This window comes from Callithrix jacchus, chromosome 17, assembly GCF_049354715.1.
Source record: "Callithrix jacchus isolate 240 chromosome 17, calJac240_pri, whole genome shotgun sequence".
Taxonomy (NCBI): domain Eukaryota; kingdom Metazoa; phylum Chordata; class Mammalia; order Primates; family Cebidae; genus Callithrix; species Callithrix jacchus.
In genome coordinates this window covers 27,432,885-27,450,954 of record NC_133518.1, presented here as the reverse complement: position 1 = coordinate 27,450,954, position 18,070 = coordinate 27,432,885, and the positions used below count along the sequence as shown (strand labels likewise).

The 18,070-nt window shown below is 35.3% G+C and overlaps 1 protein-coding gene across 1 annotated transcript in view; it reads left to right on the top strand.

Annotated features, from left to right (window-relative positions):
- The window catches only part of RSRC1 (arginine and serine rich coiled-coil 1), a 459,685-nt gene that overhangs the window by 9,366 nt on the left and 432,249 nt on the right, over positions 1 to 18,070 (top strand). Inside the window, exons 3-4 of the mRNA XM_035278262.3 lie at positions 7,637 to 7,839; positions 8,633 to 8,758. Coding sequence (XP_035134153.2) covers positions 7,637 to 7,839; positions 8,633 to 8,758 — 329 coding nt within the window. The remainder of the gene's footprint in view (positions 1 to 7,636; positions 7,840 to 8,632; positions 8,759 to 18,070) is intronic.

Here is an 18,070-nt window from a genome sequence, read left to right as displayed (position 1 = left end):
GAATAGCATTGAATCTATAGGTTACTTTGGCCAGTATGGCCATTTTCATGATATTGATTCTTTCTATCTATGAGCATGGAACGTTTTTCCACTTGTTTGTGTCCTTTCTGATTTCCTTGAGCAGTGATTTGTAATTCTCCTTGAAGAGGTCCTTCACTTCCCTTATTAACTGCATTCCTAGGTATTTTATTCTCTTTGTAGCACTTGTGAATGCGAGTTCATTCATGATTTGGCTCTCTGCTTGTCTGTTATTGGTGTATAGGAATGCCTGTGATTTTTGCACATTGATTTTGTATCCTGAGACTTTTCTGAAGTTGCTTATCAGCTTAAGCCTTTGGGCTGAGATGATGGGGTTTTCTAGATATAGGATTATGTCATTTGCAAACAAAGGCAATATGACTTCCTCTCTTCCTATTCTAATACCCTTTCTTTCTTTCTTTTGCCTGATTGCCGTGGCCAGTGTTTCCAATACTGTGTTGAATAGGAGTGCTGGGAGAGGACATCTTTGTCTGGTGCTGGTTTTTATGGGGAATTCTTCTAGCTTTTTCTCATTCAGTATATTAGTTGTGGGTCTGTCATAAATGGCTCTTATTATTTTGAGGTTTGTTCCAAGGAGGGATTTTTGTATCTTTCCTTAACCTGTGTTAAATGTAATCAAGCAGTCTTTTATTATGGATAAATTATATTGTTTGTAATTAGAACAAAGAAAAAGTTTATACCCACCTTCTCTTGTTCTGCTTTTTTTGGTCACCCCCAAGACGCATAGATCTGTGTCCCTTCCTTTTTTCTACTTGTTTGTACCTTACTCAGAGATGTAGGATGAAGGACCGAAATAGAGATTGGGAATAACTGTAGATATCTTAGAGCAGTAGTTCTCAAACATTTTAGTCTTAGGGTCTCTTTACACTCTGAAACATTGTTGAGCACCCCAGTAACTTTTATTTATTTGGATTATATCTATAAATATTTACCTTATTAATTAAAAATTTGAAATCTTTATGAATTCATTTGAAATTACAATAAACCTAAAATATGGTAACATAAATTAATATGTTTGATATGAAAAATTACTATTTTTCAAAACAAACAGTAGGAAAAGTGGCATCATTTTCCTTTTTTGCAAATCTCTAATATCTGGTTTAGTAGAAGATGGCTAGATTTCTCGTATCTGCTTCTTCATTCAATCCATTGAGATAAATCGTTTTGATTAAAGTTTATGAAGAAAATCTGGCTTTACACAGATACGTTGTTGGAAAAGATAGTGTTTTAGTACCCTTTTCAGGTAATTATGTCTTTTGTATTATAACAGAATTTGATGTGTTAATTTCTTGAAGTTCTGTTTTAATATGGTTTTTGAAACTATATGCATGACCTTTGGTACTCCATTATGTTGAAATCTATTGGTCTGACCTACAGTCTGAATGCATCTTTTACCCATGCATGATTTTGTGACATCTTGCATTGGCCAATTGGAAACTATTGGTTCAGTGAGTTAGGCTTATCTTTTAAATGTAGACACTCTTAATTATGTATAAAAAAGTGATGTTTGTTACTACCACCATTGATCTCAGAAGTTTTTAAGTATTTAGAAGCTATCATTCTCATGGTGGCAATACAAATTATCCAGAATTTAAATTTTTGCTTGCGAACTTGAATTTTATTATCAGCAACAAATATGGTTTTACTTGAAATGAAAGGATCCCTTCATATTTGAGAAAAGGTCTTCCAAATACTCAAGTGTGCATAGTTATAGCCAGTTTTTAAAATAAAATAATGTTTCATAATAAAAGGAGCTAACTCAAGTTGCAATTCAGTTACATAAATGCTCGTTTGTGAAATAATCATCATTCTTAAATACATGGCAAAAGATATGTGTATCTCTCATTTCATAACAATATTAAAAAGATGTATACTCGAGTGGAAATTTAGTAAAATTTATGATTTTTACTGCTTTATCAAGGACTTCTTTTTTTTTTTTTTTGAGATGGAGTTTCGCTCATGTTGCTCAGGCTAGGGTGCAATGGCGCGATCTTGGCTGATTGCAACCTCCACCTCCAGGATTCAAGTGATTCTCCTGCCTCAGCCACCAAGTAGCTGGTATTATAGGCATACGCCATTATGCCTGGCTAATTTTGTATTTTTAGTAGAGATGGGATTTCTCCATGTTGGTCAGGCTGGTCTCAAGCTCCCGACCTCACTCAGGTGATCCGCCTGCCTCGGCCTCCCAAAGTGCTAGGATTACAGGTTTGAGCCACTGTGCCTGATTGAGGACATTCTTAATTGAAATTCCTTTTTTTTTTAAACTGTGACTGTATGTCAGTGACTACCAAGTATAATTTGATGTCTCTGCCTTGATTTGTGCTAAGGTACCAGCAGTTTTGTCCACTATTACTTTTGTACCATCAGTGCAAAAGTCAGCAAAAGTCAGCACAGTGAAAAAGGTAACTAATGTTTCAGTATTACAGTGAATATAATTTTGGCTTCCTGGGTCCCCTGAAAGTGTTGTAGAGATCCCTAAGGGTCTACAGGCCTCATTTTGAAAATTGCTGGTAGTAGAATATAAGCTTCTATAGGGAAAGGATCTTTGTCTCTTATTCATTGAGATATTGTTTATATGCTATCGGTCTGGTATGTCTTACCTATCTACAGTGTAAGATCACTTATATTTTGAATCTGGGTTTTACATTTGAATCTGTCATTTTACCCTTCTTTTCATGGAGCACACTGTTTAGCAATTTTATGAAAAAGTGGGAGTGTGGGGTATAATTTTGAGACCATACATATCTGAAAATGTCTTTATTCTAATCTCATAGTACAGCAATGATTTGCCTGGATAGAGAGTCTAGGTTGAGATTCATTTTATCAGAATTTTAAAGGCAAGTCTCTGTTGTTTTCTGTGTTATGAAAAACCCCTATGCCTTTTATTGTGCTACCCATATATGTTTTTTTATCTTTAGAAATTTCTAGGATCTTCTCTATATTCCTGGTGTCTGAAGTTTTTATGAGATATACTGGGAGTATGTCTTTTAAGAAAAATCATTGTCTCAGGGACTTAGGGCAATTTGTCTTTCAATTGTGAAATTTTGAGACAAGGACTTACTCTGTTGCCCAGGCTGGAATGCATTAGGGTGATCCTAGCTCACTGTAGCCTGGAACCTCTGGGCTCAGGCAATCCTCCTGCCTCAGCCCCGGTAAGTAGCTGGGACTAAATGTGCCTGCCACCACGCCCAGCTAATTTTTTGTAGAGATGGAGGTTTCAGCATGTTGCCCAAGTTGGTCTCAAACTCTAGGGTCAAACAATCCACTCACCTTGGCCTCCTAAAGTGCTGGGATTACCAGTGTGAGCCACCATGCCTGACCTGGAAATTTAATTTTTGGGTAATTTTCCTTCATCCCTTTTCTCTCTATTTTAAGACAGGATCTCACTCTATCACCCAGGCTGGGGTGCAGTGGTGCGATTAGAGCTCACTTCAACTCCTGGGATCAAGATGTCCTCCCGTGTCAGCCCTCAGAGTAGCTGGGACTACAGGTCCCATGCCATTACGCTGGGCTTCTCTGTTATTTTTTTATAGAATACATATCAATTGCATTTTTGACCTTCAGATAGATCCTCTTCTGTTTTTAAAAGGTTTGTCTGTTTTTCTTTCTTTCTTTTTTTGAGTTCTTATTGTTTTTGATGTCTGCATGTTTTTTTGAGACAGGGTCTCGCTCTGTCTCCCAGGTTGGAGTGCAGTGGCGCAATATTGGCTCACTGTAGCCTCTCCCACTAGGGCTCAGTTGATCCTCCTCCCTCAGCCTCCTGAGTAGCTGGGACTACAAGTGTGCACCACCATGCCCAGTTAATTTTTGTATTTTTTTGTAGAGACCAGTTTTCATCATGTTGGCGGGGCTGGTCTCAAGCTCCTGGGCTCAAGCAATCTGTCTGCCTTGGTTGCCAAAGTGCTGGATTATAGGCATGAGCCATGGCACCTGGCGTGTTTGTGTGTGTGTGTGTGTGTGTGTGTGTGTGTGTGTGTGTGTGTGTTTAATCGTCATTTCTTTAACTTTTAAGCTCTCTGTCTTATTTTTCGAATGTTCCTTCTACTCTTGTTTGCTGGATTGTCATCTCATATGTTAATGTCTGAGAATATTAACTGTGATTTTTGTTCTTAAAGTTTTCTTCTGTATGTTCTGGTTTACTATCAGTTGCTTATTTTCTTCCTGTTTTGGTTTCTGTCTTTTATGGTGAAGGCTTTCATCATGTTTGGTAATATTGTGTTGTATATTTAGCAAAAAGTTAACAGAAAGAAATGTTTATAGAAAAATGTTGTAAATACAGCTGTAACCTGCATTTAAGGTTTGGGCTTGTCAACTAGTAGGATGTCAACCAGTAGGGTGATTGGGTAAGGGCCTGTCCTTTTTGTAGGGAACCCTCAAAAACTTATATATCTTTTCTTAGGTGTTGTTCAGTTTTTTTTTTTTTTTTTTTTTTGAGACGGAGTTTTCGCTCTTGTTACCCAGGCTGGAGTGCAATGGTGCAATCTTGGCTCACTGCAACCTCCCCCTCTGGGTTCAGGCAATTCTGCCTCAGCCTCCTAAGTAGCTGGCATTACAGGCACACGCCATCGTGCCCAGCTAATTTTTTGTATTTTTAGTAGAGACGGGATTTCACCATGTTGACCAGGATGGTCTCGATCTGTTGACCTCGTGATCCACCCACCTCGACCTCCCAAAGTGCCTGGATTACAGGCGTGAGCCACCGTGCCCAGCCCAGTTTTTGCAGATATTCAAGAATCCTCTAATTGCCATTGTAGGAGATATGCTTGACTTTAGAATTCTTGGATGCAAGCACACAGAGGGCTATTACTTTTACCGTTTGATTATAGACTTTAACTTAACTTAATCCCTTTAACTTTTAGTTTGGGATCTCTGCCTTTTTTAACTTTGTCCTTGGACCTGGTGCTTCTTTGATTCACTTTTCCCCAAAAATAAGCCTCTCTTACGGGGATTGAGGAAGAATATCACTTGGCTGGATAGAATGGAGGAACTCAGGAATACTACATAAATTCAATCAATTTCTTTGTTTTTAGCCTTGTGCCTCATTGTGCCTGCTCTGGTATCTGGTGTCTTAAATTCCTAATACTTTCTGATTTTTGCTATGTGAATTTGCTTTTCTCTTGTTGGAATTCTCTACGGTTGCCTGATAATAAACTTTCTTAGCTCTGATCCTCCATGTGTTTTTCATTTGCCAAAAGTTTGTTGACATATCTTATCTACTGTTTTTGTTGTTTTCTAGCCTCTGTACTTCCAAATTTATACTTCTTAATGTCTTTAATCTTACGTTGGTATTTTTTTAAACAAGATAATAAGATAGTAAAAAGTCATCTTAAATGGTTATTTGTGTGTAAAGGACATTCTTAAATGATTAAAGGTAAAATTACAAGAAAGGAATTAAAAGCCAAGAAATAAAAAAAATTAATTGTTATCACTTAATTTTGTACATATTTCTTAACATGGATATAAATATATATATGTATGTGTGTGTATATTACACACACATACATATGTGGATATCATATAATGGGTATGTGTATATAATTTATGTATAAATAGATATTTACATACATGTGTTTGAATATATATGTGTGTACAGATATACCTTATGTATGTCTGTATTATGTTTGTAATACATACATGTTTGTATTATGTTTGTAATACATACATGTTTGTATTTACATATATAGATACATATACATATGTATACTTTCATAATCATATTCTTCATTTTTTTTAAATGAGGAAACTGGCTTAGATGTGTTAGTGATTTACTGATAGTTTCAAAACCAAGTCTTCCCAGTGTTTTGCTAAACTGTAAAAATCTTAGACATGTGAACAACTTGGAGGTTCAGAGCTATATTTAAAATCCTTAATTCTGGCTCTGGGTAAATAGCTTCAAGTTTTGATTTGAATTGTAATAGATTTTTTTCAACTGGTATGGCATTGGAATCAGGGAGGGGCTGGCTCACCTGATGCTTCTGAAAGCAAAGCAGTAATTTAACATATGAGTTGGCACAAAAGTAATTGTGGCTTTTGCCATTACATTCAATGTAATATATTTATTAGTACTAAATACATTAATATAGAAATATATTTAATACTAATTAATATTAATTATAATAACACAATGATTAATATTAAATGTATTAATACATATTAATTAAAATGTCTTTATATTAATATATTTAGTAATAATATGTTACATTAAAAGTAATGGCAAAAACTGTAATTACTTTTGTACCAACATAATACTTTGTTTATAATGATGGTATTTAACTTATTTTGAATAAATATTAAAGATGATGTGAACTTTTATTTATCTGATCTAAGTGATTACAGTGAATCTTGTTTTTATATGACTTTGAAAGATAATAACTATTTTAATAAAAAATTATTGCATATGAGAATCTAAAGTTTAAAGTAAAACAACTAAGTCTCATCAGCTAAGTTAATTCCTAAATATACAAAGCTTAGGTTCTATTATTTTTCCTCATTGTACACTAAATGTCCATGTTACCATAACTATATATAAATAGTTTGAAAAAATTATATTTTATTCATCATTTAAATATTAATTTTCATAAGTACATTTAAAAAATTATCTCAGTGGATACCATTATAATAAGGCTATGATGAATGTTTTCATGAATATATTTTTTAGACTTTTTTTAGATACATTTGTAGAAGTAGGATTTCTCTGTCAAAAAAGCATCAACATTTTTAGATTATTATCACTCAATTGTGTACATATTTCTTAACATGGATATATATATGTGTGTGTACAATATACACACATATGTAAATATCTTATATATAATATATATTATATGCATAATGGATATCTATTGTATATATTTAATTTAAATTATTGTTTTATTGCTTTCTAAAAAGATTATTCTACCACTTTATATAGGTACTAGCAATGTGTGAAGAGCTGAGTGATTTCACAATAACCTCATTAACTTTAGTACTTTATATTTTCTCCCCTAAGTTTCACAAGTGAAATGATTATAGTTCATTGTTTTAGTGTGCCTTTGTTGATGATTAATGAGGTTTTATCTGTTTAAAAATGTAGAATTTTCTGTTAGAAAAATGCAACTCTAAGATAGTAAAATATCAAGAGAATGTGAGAGTAAAGGAATAGTTGGTTGATTGCTAAAGAATATGTCATATAATTAATGAGAAATGTAACTTAAAATATTAGATAATTGTTGTAAAGACCTGTTCACATGTCTTGTCAAGAAGCCAGGCACATAAACAATTTTACTTTAAGCCTTTTAAAAATTTTACAGAGTTTTATAAAAAGTAATAAATTGAGGCAAGAAACAGTGGCTCATGCCTGTAGTCCCAGCACTTTGGAAGGCCTGCAGGAGGATCACTGGAGCCCAGGACTTCCAGGTTACAGTGAGCTATGATTGTACCACTGCACTCCAGCCTGGGATACAGAGGGAGAGACCTCTTTTTATTTTATTTTATTTCATTTATTTATTTTCTTTTCGTCTCTAAAAGAAAATACATAAATGAAATAAAATAAAAAATTAATTCATTGCATTTCATCCATTCTGCCACCATGTTAGAAATAATATTCTTCTAATTTAAGCTTATAGAAATGGGACGTCGGTCATCAGATACTGAAGAAGAAAGCAGAAGCAAGAGAAAAAAGAAACACCGTAGGCGGTCCTCCTCGAGCAGTTCTTCAGATAGTAGAACATACAGCCGAAAGAAAGGAGGAAGGAAATCAAGATCAAAGTCAAGATCTTGGTCCAGAGATCTTCAGCCTCGCTCACATTCTTATGATAGAAGGTGATTTTCATAATTGTTATTTATATAGTAATGAGGATAACATTTTTTAACATTTATGTTTTTGTATTTTTAATTTTGCTAGATAAAAACATTTTTCTTTTACTAGCTATATATTTATGAAAGTTAAGTCCCAACCCAGAGTTTTTTTATTCCTACCAGGTCCAGTCCATGGGTCTAGTGTCTTCAACCTTTCTTTATTCTTAGTAGGCAAATAATTATAAGCTGGTGTAGTTTTCTTTTTAAATTTAATTTTTTTTAGAGACAAGATCTTGCTGTCACTCAGGCTGGAATGCAATGGTGCAGTCGTAACTCTTGGACTCAAGGGATCCTCCCACCTCAGCTTCCTGAATAGCTGGAACTATAGTTACGTGCCACCATGCCTGGCTAAGTTTTTTATTTTTATCTTTTACAGACTGGGTTTTGCTGTGTTGCTCAAGCAGGTATTGAATTCCTGGCCTCAAGTGATTCTCCTGCCTTGTCCTCCCAACGTGTTGGGATTATAGGCATGAGCTATTGAGCCTAGCCTTCGTTTAGTTTTCATATTATGTAATCTGATGATATTTGGAAAGATTCTAAGACCCATAATACCTTAATTAGTAGCTGATCCAATCACTAAGTTATGTATCAGTCATCTGACTGTTCAAGATAAATAACATTTTAAATTATCTTTATTTGCTTCTGGAAAGAGTGAGACAGTAAAAATGAGATTATTCTTTAGCATCTAGAAGGTTTTCCCTTAATGCTTGTAATAAAAATTTTTATAGCAATTATCTTTGATTATATTTTATTTCAGACGCAGGCATCGATCAAGCAGTAGCTCTTCTTATGGCTCTAGAAGGAAACGAAGTCGAAGTCGTTCAAGGGGTCGAGGGAAATCCTATAGAGTTCAGAGGTCTAGGTCAAAAAGCAGAACAAGAAGGTATGCATTATTAAGTATTTATTGCTTTGTAACAAATTATTCCCAAATTGTAATGCAACAATCATTTATTTTCTCATGATAACATAATTTTGACTGAGCTTAACTGGTACTTATTTTTTCTCACCTGGGGTCACTTTTGCAGTTGTAGTCATCTGATAGCTTGATAAGTTGTAGTCATCTGATAGCTTGGATGATCCAGTGTGGCCTCACTCATATATCTTGCATTTGGTTCTGGCTGTTCGCTGGTGTGTACGTGGTTTCTCGTTGTCCAGTAGGCTACATTGGGTTTTTTTTTTGGCCCGGTGGTGGTAGCATGTGTGTTCCCCAGACATGAGTTTACTAGAATTTGTTAAGGATTTTTGCATCAGTATTCATCATGGATTTTTGGCTTGTAATTTTCTCATAATATATTTGTCTGGCTTTGGTATCAGAGTAATGCTGACCTCATAAAATGAGTTTGGAAGTGCTCCCTCCTTTTCAGTTTCTTGGAAGATATTGAAAAGGATTGACATTAATTCCTTTTTTTTAAAAATTGTACTTTAAGTTCTGGGGTACATGTGCAGATTGTGCAGGATTGTTGCATAGGTACACATATGGCAATATGGTTTGCTGCCTCCATCCCCCTATCACCTACATCTGGCATTTCTCCCTATGTTATCTCTCCCCAACTTCCCCACCACCCTGCTGTCCCTCCCTTGGCCCCCCACAACAGACCCCAGTGTGTGATGCTCACCTCCTTGTGTCCATGTGTTCTCATCGTTCATCATCTGCCTATGAGTGAGAACATGTGGTGTTTGATTTTCTGTTCTTGTGTCAGTTTGCTGAGAATGATGGTTTCCAGATTCATCTGTGTCCCTACAAAGGACACGAACTCATTTTTTATGGCTGCATAGTATTCCATGGTGTATATGTGTCACATTTTCCTTGTCCAGTCTATGGTCGATGGGCATTTGGGTTGGTTCCAGGTCTTTGCTGTTGTAAACAGTGTTGCTATGAACACTGTTCATTGTAACAATGATTTATAATCCTTTGGATATATACCCAATAATGGGATTGCTAGGTCAAATGGAATTTCTTTTTAAATGTTTGGTGGAATTCTGCAGTGAAGCTGTCTGCTCCTGGGCTTGTCTTTGTTAGAAGGTTTTTGCTTACTGATTCAATCCCCTTATTAATTATAGGTCTGTTAAGATTTTCTTTTTCTTCATGATTCAGTCTTGATAGGTGCTATGTTTCTAGGAATTCATCCATTTCTTCTAGGTTATCCAGTTTATTAGCGTTCTTAGTAGTCTTTTCTAATCTTATTGATTTTTGTGGCATCAATTTTAATGTCTGCTATTTCATTTCTGATTTTAGTTATTAAGCTTCTGGTATTTTTTTCTTCTTTTTCTCTTTTTTGGTTTAAAAATGTTGCTCTGTTACCCAGGCTTGGGTGTACTGGTGCAGTCAGCTCTCTGCAGCCTCAAACTGCTCTTGCCTCACTTTCCTAAGTGACTAGGACTATAAGCATACGCCACCAGGCCTGGCTGATTTTTTAAAATATATTTTGTAGAGGTCAGTCTCACCATATTGCCCAGGCTAGTCTCCAACTCCTGGCCTCAACTGGTCGTCCTACCTTGTTCTCCCAAAGTACTGAGATTATAGGTACGAGCTAGCTTGCTTGGCCTCATTTTTTCTTAATCCAGCTAAGTTCTTGTTAATTTTGTGTTGTTTTTTCAAAAAACTCTTAGTTTTATTGATTTTTTTTCCTGAAGTTTTTCTCTTTTTGTATTCTCTATTTCATTTATTTTTTTCTGAAATCATTTTTATTTTCTTCCTTTGGCTAATTTTTGGTTTAATTTGTTCTTCTTTAGTTCCTTGAACCATAAAGTTAGATCGATATGAGATTTTTCTTTATTTCTTAAATGTAGGTGTTCATGGTAAACTTTACTCTCAATATTGCTTTTGCTGTTTTTCTTAAGTTTTACCATGTGTGTTTGTGTTTTCATTTGTCTAAAAGCTATTTTCTAATTTCTCTTATGATTTCTTCTTTGATATATTTGGTTGTTCAAGAGTGTGCAATTTCTGCATATTTGTGGATTTTCTGATTTTCCTACTGCTATTAATTTCTAGTTTCAGTTCTTTCTGTTTTGAAAAGATACTTGCTATGATTTCAGTCTTATTAAATTTGTTAAGACTTGTTTTGTGGCCTAACATGAAATCTGTCCTGGAGAATGTTCCATGTATGCTTGAGAAGAATACATATTTTGCTGCTGTTATGTGGAGTATTCTGTGTATGTTTGTTAGGTCTAATTCACCTGTAGTGTTGTTCAAGTCCTCTTATCTGATGTCTTACTTTTCAATCCATATTGAAAGTGGAGTAGTGAAATACCCTATTGTTACTGTGTTGCTAAATATTTCTCTCTTCCATTTTGGCAATGTTTGCTTTATATATTTGGGTGCTCTGGTGGTAGGTGCATATATTTATTTATAATTGTTATATGTTCCAGAATAATGACCCATTTATCATTATATAATTATCTTTTTCTCTTGTGACAGTCTTTAAGTCTATTTTGTCTGATATAAGTATGGCTACTTCTCTTTGTTGGTACCATTTGCATGGATTATCTTTTTCCATCTTTTTTAGTATATGTGTGTGTTTACATCTAAGGCACATCTTTCATAAACAGCATACACTGTAATTGTATCTTGTGTGTATGAGTGTGGGTTTTGAAAAATCCATTCAGCTACTCTGTGTGTTTTGTTTGGGGAGTTTAATCCAGTTACATTTACAGTAATTACCCATGGGGAAGGACTTACAGTTTCCGTTTTGTTCATCGTTTTCTGCCTTGTAGCTATTTCGTCTTGTGTCTCCTGCCGCTTTCCTTTTTGTTTTATTGATTTTTGTATTGACATGCTTTGATTTTTTTTTCTCATTTTATTTTGTATATGTTCTATAGGTATTTTCTTTGTGGTTGCCATGAGGCTTACATACAACATTATCTATTTTAAGTTGATAATAACCTTTGATTGTATACAAAAATACTACTCTTGTATATTTCTCCACTCCTATTTTATGTTATTGAGATCACAGTTTATATCTTATTGTATCCATTAATATAGTTTATAGTTACTGTTATTTTTTATGCTGTTGTCTTTTCAATTCTGTATATGAATTTAAAATGTTTTATATTACACCATTACAGTGTTACTGTACTCTGTACTTGTGTATATATTTACCTTTACCAGTGAGCTTTATGTTTTTCTGTACTTTTGTGTTGCTATCTAGTGTTGTGTTATTTCCACTTGCAGGACTCCTTTTAGTATTTCTTGTAAGGCAGGTCTGGTAGTGAAGAACTCCCTTAGCTTTTGTTTATCTGGGAAAGATTTGATTTGTCTTTTGTTATTGTAGAACAATTTTGCTGGATATAGTGTTCTTAACTGACAGTTTTTTATTTGTTTGTTTGTTTTTTAGCACTTTGGATATATCACTCAATTCCTTTCCGGCTTGTAATGTTTTCACTGCAAAATTGCTGAAATCTTATGAAAACTCCCTTGTATATGGTTTGCTTAATGATATCTTATAGACCCTTCTGTTTCCTTCACTTTTGTTTGTTCTTTTTCCTTTTTGCTTTCCTGACTCAATAATTTTAAATTGACCTTTCTTTATGTTTTCTGATTTTGTTCTTCTGCTTGACTACATTTGGTATTGAACTTCTCTAGTGAATTTTTCAATTCAGTTATTGTATTATTTTGTGCTAGCATTTTTGCTTTTTTTTTTAAATATAATTTATATCTTTGTTGGTAGTCTTGTTTTTGTTTATACTTCATTTTCTTGACTTTGTTTAGTTGTCTGTCTGTGTTCTTTTTTGAATCACTGAATTTTAAGACAACTATTTTAATTTCTTTGTCAGATAATTTACAGATCTCAGTTTCTTTGAGGTTGGTTTCTGGGAATTATTTGTTCCTTTGCTTGGGATAGGTTTCCTTCTTTCTTTGGCTGCCTTGTGATTATTATTATTATTTGGCTGAGGTTTATGCAGCTTAAAAAAACAGCTGCCTTTCCTGTCTTTATGGACTGGCTTCTTATGGGGAAAGTCCTTCACCAATCAACCTTTTTCAATGTATGCCAGTTCCCTCTTCAGCACCCTTTAGCAGGTGAGAGGTATCATTCCCTCTGGTAGCTCTCCAAAATGCCTGAATATTTGAAGCATGTACTTCACTCTTCTCTCTTACTTCTGACGAAGAAACAACAAGTTGGATGTCTTTTCCCAATGGTGCTGAGTCATCCCAGTCTCTGTCTTTGGTACTGCTGGCTCTGTGGTGCTACAGCAATCTGTTTCTGTTCTCTTTTGCTTTTGTTGGCACCCAGAAATCTAACCTATGCTGTTTCCATTAGTGTTCCAGGCAAGACAGAAATGCATCCCTTGGATAGCCCTCAGAAAAGTCAGAATGTTAACATTCCATGTTTCTTTTTTCCTCATCCCTTACCCCAAAAGCTATGAGCTGAGCTAGAGGGGCAGGCAAAGGAAAATGGTTCTTCTTACCTGTTTCACTGAGGCTGTACTTGGCTTTGAGCTTGCCTGGAAGACTGTAACTTCTTAACTGTTTTTTTAAGTTCTATACAGGTATTTGGTTTGTATATTATTGTTTTATCAGTGTCTTTCTGGTGGAATGAGGGCTGGGACTTCCTATTCTGTCATCTTGCCATCATCATTCTCAAATTAACTTTTTTTTTGTTTCTTACAGGCTTTTTCTAACTTTTATTTTAAACTAATTTTAGACTAACAGAAAAATTGTAAAAAAATAATACAAAATTTTGGCCGGGCGTGGTGGCTCAAGCCTGTAATCCCAGCACTTTGGGAGGCCGAGGCGGGTGGATCACGAGGTCAAGAGATCGAGACCATTCTGGTCAACATGGTGAAATCCCGTCTCTAGTAAAAATACAAAAAATTATCTGGGCACGGTGGCACGTGCCTGTAATCCCAGCTGCTCAGGAGGCTGAGGCAGGAGAATTGCCTGAACCCAGGAGGCGGAGGTTGCGGTAAGCCGAGATCGCGCCATTGCACTCCAGCCTGGGCAACAAGAGCGAAACTCCGTTTCAAAAAAAAAAAAATACAAAATTTTCTTGTATACTTCATATCACCTCAGTTGGTACAATAATCAAAAGCAGGAGATTAACACTGGTACATTTCTAGTACTAGACTATAAATTTTATCAGTTTTCTCATAATGTTCTTTTTCTGCCCGAGGATCCAATCCAGGATTTTATGTTGCATTTAGTTGTAAATATCTCCTTAGTTTCCTCCAGTCTGTGAGAGTTCCTCATCCAAAGACTTGTACAAAAACAAGTCTATGCTTGTCTTTCATGACACTGGCACTTTTGAGGAATAATGGCATTCATTTTGTAGATTGTCCCTCAGCCTGAGTTTGTGTGATCTTTTCTCATGATAAGAGTAAGCTATGCATTTTTGGCAAGAATATGAGAGAAATGACATTGTGTCCTTCTTATAATATAAAGGGGTCTGTGATACTGCTATGTCACTAGTGATGTTAACCTTGATCATGTAGATAGGGCGCCAGGTTTCACCTGTGAAGTTACTGTCTTTTCTTTTGTAGTTGAAAGATAATCTTGGGAGAGATATTTTCTGACTATAGATATTCTACACTTCTCAACTCTTCACTTACTTTAGCATCTCTCAGTTGTTTTTTTCTGCAGCAGTTACTTTGGGGTTTGCCTGATGATTCGAATTAATTTTGGTATATGGTATGAGATAGGGGATTAGGTTCAATTATTTCCTTCATATGGAGGCCTAGTACCATTTTCTCTTTCTTTCTTTTTCTTTCTCTCTTTCTTTTTTTCTTTCTTTTCTTTTCTTTTCTTTCTTTTGTCTCACTCTATTGCTCAGGGCTAGAGTACAGTAGCACAATCTTGGTCATTGCAACCTCTGCCTCCTGGGTTCAAGGAATTCTTGTGCTTCAGCCTTCTGAGTAGCTGGTATTATAGGCATCCACCACCACACCCAACTAATTTTTGTATTTTTAGTTAGAGACAGGGTTTCACCATGTTGGTCAGGCTGATCTTGAGTAGCTGGTATTATAGGCATCCACCACCACACCCAACTAATTTTTGTATTTTTAGTTAGAGACAGGGTTTCACCATGTTGGTCAGGCTGATCTTGAACTCCTGGTCTCAAATGATCTGCCTGCTTTGGCCTCCCAAAATACTGGGATTACAGACGTGAGCCACCATGCCTGGCTGGTCTAGCACCATTTTCTTACTGAGTAGTCTCAGTACCTCTGTTGAAAACCAACTGACTATATGAATGTGACTCTATTTTGGATTGTTTATTTGGTTCCATTCTTTTGTCTGTTTTTGCGCTAGCCTTACACAGTTTTGATTTCTGTGGTTTTATAATAAGTCTTAAAGTCAGGTGCTATTGCTTACATTTTCATATAAGTTTTAGTATCAGCTTGACAGTTTTGTCAAAAAGCTTTCTGGGATTTTGATTTTGGGTGTTTATTGAATCAGTAGAATAGGAGAACTGACATCATAGAATGTCTCAGTTAATGAACATGGTGTATCTCTTCATTTATTTGGTTTTTCTTTAGTTTCTCCCAACAATATTACGTAGTTTTCAGTATAGAGGTCTCACACATTGTCTTATTCAGGGCAGTTGTGGCAAGATACTGTGTGACTTAAACAACATAAATATATTTCTTACCATTCTGAAGCCTGGGAGTTTAGAGATTGGGGTGACAGCATGAGCCCCCCTTTTAGGTTGACAGATGACTGACTTCTTCTTGCATGCTGTGGTACATTTTGGAGAGCATAGAGAGGAAACAAATTCTCTCTTACCTCTTCTTAGAAGGTAATGAGTCCTATCAAGAGGGCTCCACTCTCATGACCTAATTACCTCCCAAAGGACCCATCTTCAAATATTATCACATTGATCATTAGCATTTAAAGCATATGATTTTTTGAGGATACAAACATTCAGTCTATAGCACACGTATTTTGATAAATGTATTTCTACATTTTTGACATTGATGAAAATGGAATTATTTTAAACATTTTATTTTCCAATTATTTGTCGAGTACAGGTTGAATATTCCTTATCTGAAATACTTGGGACCTAAAGTGTTTTAGATTTTGGATTTTTTCAGATTTTGTAATATTTACATATACATAATGAGATATCTTGGAGATAACACCCAAATCCAAACACAAAATTTATGTTTCATGTATACTTTATACACATAGCCTGAATGCAGTTTTATAGTATTTTAAATCATTTTATGTATAAAACAAAGTTTGCATACATTAAACCAACAGAAAGCAAAGGTGTCCGATATGGGGTTTTTCACTTGTGGCATCATGCTGACACTCAGATAGTTTCACAGTTTGGAGTGTTTTGGATTTTTGGATTAGGGATGCTCAACCTGTGTATAGAAATATAAGTAATTTTGTATGTATTTTATATTATATGTTTTGTACCTTTTATATTTTACTTACTTTTGTATGTTTAGTTTGTGTCCTGTAACCTTTCTACTCTTACTAGTTCTAGCAGATATTTTGAAGATAGCTTTTTTCCATGAAGATAATTAATTACCTGAAAACTGAGAGTTTTGCATCTTGTTAGAATTGTTTGCCATTTCTGTAGTTTTCTCGGCTCATTGCAGTATCTAGGACTTCTATGCTGAAGAAAAGTGATGAGAGTGGGCAAATTTGCCTTTTTTCCTATCTTTGGAGGACAGTATTCAGTGTTTTTCTTTTAAGTATATGTTAACTTTAAGTTTATTGTGGTTGCCTTTTATGGGACTGAAGAAGAATACCGCCATATTTCTTGTTTGCTGGGAATTTTTTAGTACCAATCACTTGGTTTTTGTTAAAGTGTTTTTCTTTCTTTAGTGGGATGATTATGGTTTATTTTTGGATACATTTTCATCCTTTTTTGTGTCACTTACCTATTGATTTCTTTGTCCGACTTTGTTATTTCTGTGTACTGAAGACCCCATGGTCAACTTGATTTTATTGCCTAATGTGGAATTGAAATAATGCGGTACAAAGTACCATATCTAAAATACCCGTTGTGTATGGGTGGCATTGAAAGATTTAAAGTGACACATTTACTCATGAACCAGGTACTCCCAGACAAATATTTCCTGTTGGTCTTCACTCTCTGCGTTCTTCTGCATGAATATTTTTTCTTTCATAGTGGCATATTTTGCTTTCGATTCAGGATATTAAATTGAAGACATTTTGTGAATGTGACATGAGATAATTGTGGCCTCAGATGATTTCTTGAAACTGTACACCTGTGGACTACAAGTTTAAAGGGTGTTAGCGAAGACATCAATTATTTATATTAGAGAAAATTAGGAAAATTGTTGTTAGTGTATTAGAAGTAGAACAAGTAACAAATATTTATTAATTTGAAAAAGTAACATAATTTTAGAAAATACATTTATCTAGTAAAATAATGTACTGAAAGTACTTTGTACACTGTAAAGGCCAGCATAAATGTTACTGTTTTCTTAAGAAGTCATTTTATTTTATTTTAGGCCAGGTGTGGTGGCTCATGCCTGTAATCCTAGCACTTTGGAAGGCTGAGGCAGGTGGATCACGAGGTCAGGAGTTCAAGACCAGCCTGGCCAAGATGGTAAAACCCTGTCTGTACTAAAAATACACAGATTAGCCGGGCGCAGTGGTGGGCACCTGTAATCCCAGCTACTTGGGAGGCTGAGGCAGGAGAATTGGTTGAACCTGGGAGGTACAGGTTGCAGTGAGCTAAGATTGTGCCACTGCACTCTAGCCTGGGTGAAAGAGCAAGATTCTGTCTCAGAAAAAAGTAGTTATTTTATTTTATTTATTCGTTTGATACAAGGTGTTGCTCTGTCACCCAGGCTGGAGTGCAGTGGCATGATCTTGGCTCACTGCAGCCTCTACCTCCTATGCTCAAGGGATCCTCCTACCTCAGCCTCCTGAGTAGCTGGTATTACAGATGCACGCCACCACACCCAACTAATTTTTGTATTTTTTGTGGAGATGGGGTTTCATCATGTTGCCCAGGCTTGTCTCAAATTCCTGAGCTCAAGCAATTGCTCCACCTTGGCCTCCCAAATGACAGGGATTATAGTTAAAATACGTGCCACCCTGCCTGGCCAATAAATCATTTTAATTATTATTTCTTTTATTACATACTAGAGTATACTTGTGAATTGTCTTCTATTTTATCATATTTTAGTTGTTTAACAGACTTTGAAAAACGGTGTCTCATTTCTCCATGCTTTTATTTATCTGAAGAACAAAGGACAGCATGTCTGATGATCTTTT